At 61.1% G+C, this 2514-nt stretch overlaps 1 protein-coding gene across 1 annotated transcript; it reads left to right on the forward strand.

Moving 5' to 3' along the window:
• Window positions 1-876: 876 nt before the first annotated feature.
• KHDC3L (KH domain containing 3 like, subcortical maternal complex member) lies at window positions 877-2110 on the forward strand. The gene is made up of 3 exons (XM_066252576.1): window positions 877-1045; window positions 1240-1419; window positions 1671-2110. Exons 1-3 carry the CDS (start codon window positions 877-879, stop codon window positions 2108-2110), a joined length of 789 nt encoding a protein of 262 aa, XP_066108673.1.
• The last annotated feature ends 404 nt before the right edge of the window (window positions 2111-2514 follow it).

The raw sequence follows: 2514 nt of genomic DNA on the forward strand, positions 1-2514 counted from the left end.
AGTCTGACACTATATCCACTGTGCGACCGCCTGGGCAGGCTCTCATGCACTTCTTTGGCCAACAGAACTCCCGTGAACACAAGGATGAGCCTGACTGAATTCTGGGGATCTCAGCCTGCGGGGTCTGGTCCTGATATCCCAACTACTGATGTGAAAGTATATAGCTTCATCTCTCTGAGTAGCACTGATAAACAATGCTTTAAGTTGGACAGAGAACTCAAGAAATAGAAATATAATTGTGTTAGAGAATTAAGGCATCAAAAAATTTAAGGAACTATCCCCTCTGATGTGCAAACCACACAGACCACAGGCTGTTGTTTGTGCTCAGCTGTCTTGGACAGGTTAAGGAAGAAGCTGGAAATGTAGTGGCCTCTTGGGAGGGAACCCACTGGTCAAGGTTCAGGAGGGAAAGGAAGGGGCTTAGCCCTTGAGCGCCTTTTTTACTCCTTGAGTTTTGCTCCGTGTGTGTGTTTAATTAGGTTTTCCATTTAAAAAGTTATTCCAACATCTCGGGAATGCTAAAATAGCCCCATTAGAACGGTTTGAAAAGCACCCCGGTCACCGAAACGATCTGTGTGCTTCTCTGAGGATATCGTCCTGCTGTTGGATCTTCCCTACGGCTCTGGAGCTCCGCTCTCCTTCTCAGAGTGCGAGGAAAGAGGCGGGTCCAGACGGAACCCGCCCGCCCAGGAGCGCGCCTCTGCACCTGCGCGGTCTCGGGAAGAAGCCGGGCTGCGGAGTTTGGGAGGCAAGGCCCGGAATCCAGTGAGAAGGGCGCGGATTGGGAGGAGCTTGCAACAAGCCGGTGATATAAGGCCCAGCTGCGCCCTGGCGTCTGGCAGCTGTAGCGCCGCCCCGTGGGAGGTCCGCCGCGGCATGGCCGCCCCCAAGCGCTTTCCCACGCTCGTGCAGCTGGAGCAGCGGGAAGGGACGCTGTTCCAGGTGCTCGGTAATAACACCAAGCAGCCCTACTGGTGCCAGTCCGAGCACCTGAAGAGTCCGAAGGCAGTTTACCTCGAGGCGTGGCTGGTGGAAGCGATCTTTGGTGAGCGGCCGCGCAGGGGAAACCAACGCGACTCTCTTCCCCAGCTCCTACCCGCCCCGTCTCCCAGGCCGACCGTCCCTCGGGGCGAGCCTCTTCTGTGGCCTCGGCCGCAATCCACGACCCCCGCTGCCTGCCCCTCGGGTGGCCTCTCTTTCCCTTGCTCCTCTTTTCACCGCTCTTTCCCTCCTGCGCAGGCCCGGGCGGAGAGCACATCCCGCACGTCGAGTGTGTGTCCCAAACCCTGCTGCGCGTTACCCAGAGGGAACCTGAAGGCGAGGCCGAGATTTTGATATTTGGTCGACCTTCTTACCAAAAGGATGTGTCCAAGCTGATCATGAATTTGGCTAACTATCACCGCCAACTCCGAGCGCAAAGTACGCGGGCGGAATGGAGAGGGAAAGTCTGGGCGGGCTCCTTGGGAGGGCTCCTGATGTGCGCTCTGGATGCGCCCCGGGAGCCGGGAGTCCGCCGGGAGCGGGGTTTCTCTTTGCAAGGGATCTGGAACACCAGACTGACCCCGTGCTCTCAGATTACCGGGCCCGCCCCCGCGGCCGTGCGGAAGGCCCCTTCTGTGGAGAAGGTATTGGGACACAGGTGTGGCCTCCTTACGCTGGTCTTCTTCCAGGCTCCGAGAAGAGCGCTGCCCAGGAGACCGCGACCCAGAGGTCCCCCGCTGCCGTCCGGGAGGCGGCGACCCAGCGGTCCCCGGCTGGAGTTCGGGAGGCGGCGACCCAGCGGTCCCCGGCTGGAGTTCGGGAGGCAGCGACCCAGCGGTCCCCCGACGCAGCCCGGGAGGCGGCGACCCGGCGGTCCCCCGACGCAGCCCGGGAGGCGGCGACCCAGCGGTCCCCCGACGCAGCCCCAAAGACGGCGACCCGGCGGACCCCCGACGCAGCCCGGGAGGCGGCGACCCGGCGGTCCCCCGACGCAGCCCGGGAGGCGGCGACCCGGTGGTCCCCCGACGCAGCCCGGGAGGCGGCGACCCGGCGGTCCCCCGACGCAGCCCGGGAGGCGGCGACCCGGCGATCCCCCGACGCTACTCAGGGGTCGGTTCCCAAATTCTGAAAACCTTGCGGAAGCGAGGCCCCGGCAGGGCTCAAGTGGAAACTCCTATCTGTGTAGCCTTATCCTTCCAGGCCCCGCTTCTGCAGCGGAACGGGAGAGAGATGGTGTGGGCTGTTCTTGGTTTCCCTGCTCCCCACCCCCACCTTATCCCCGTCCCCCACGTTAAATGTTTGCAGACACGAATCTAGAAGTTGTAACAAAGAATCGAATTTCCCTAATAAAGAATCAAAGTTCCCTATGGCCTGTCAATTGGCAGGTAGAAGGGCAGGGGCGAGCACCTTCCCCAGCAGCCAGTATCTGCTCTGTGCTTTTTACTGTGAGCAGGTGAGACCTGCTGGGTTTCCAGCCGACAGAAGCCGCAGTCTGCACTGGCGGGCGCATCCCTCGTGTTCCCTAACCGCACA

Source organism: Saccopteryx bilineata, chromosome 1 (genome assembly GCF_036850765.1).
Source record: "Saccopteryx bilineata isolate mSacBil1 chromosome 1, mSacBil1_pri_phased_curated, whole genome shotgun sequence".
NCBI lineage: Eukaryota > Metazoa > Chordata > Mammalia > Chiroptera > Emballonuridae > Saccopteryx > Saccopteryx bilineata.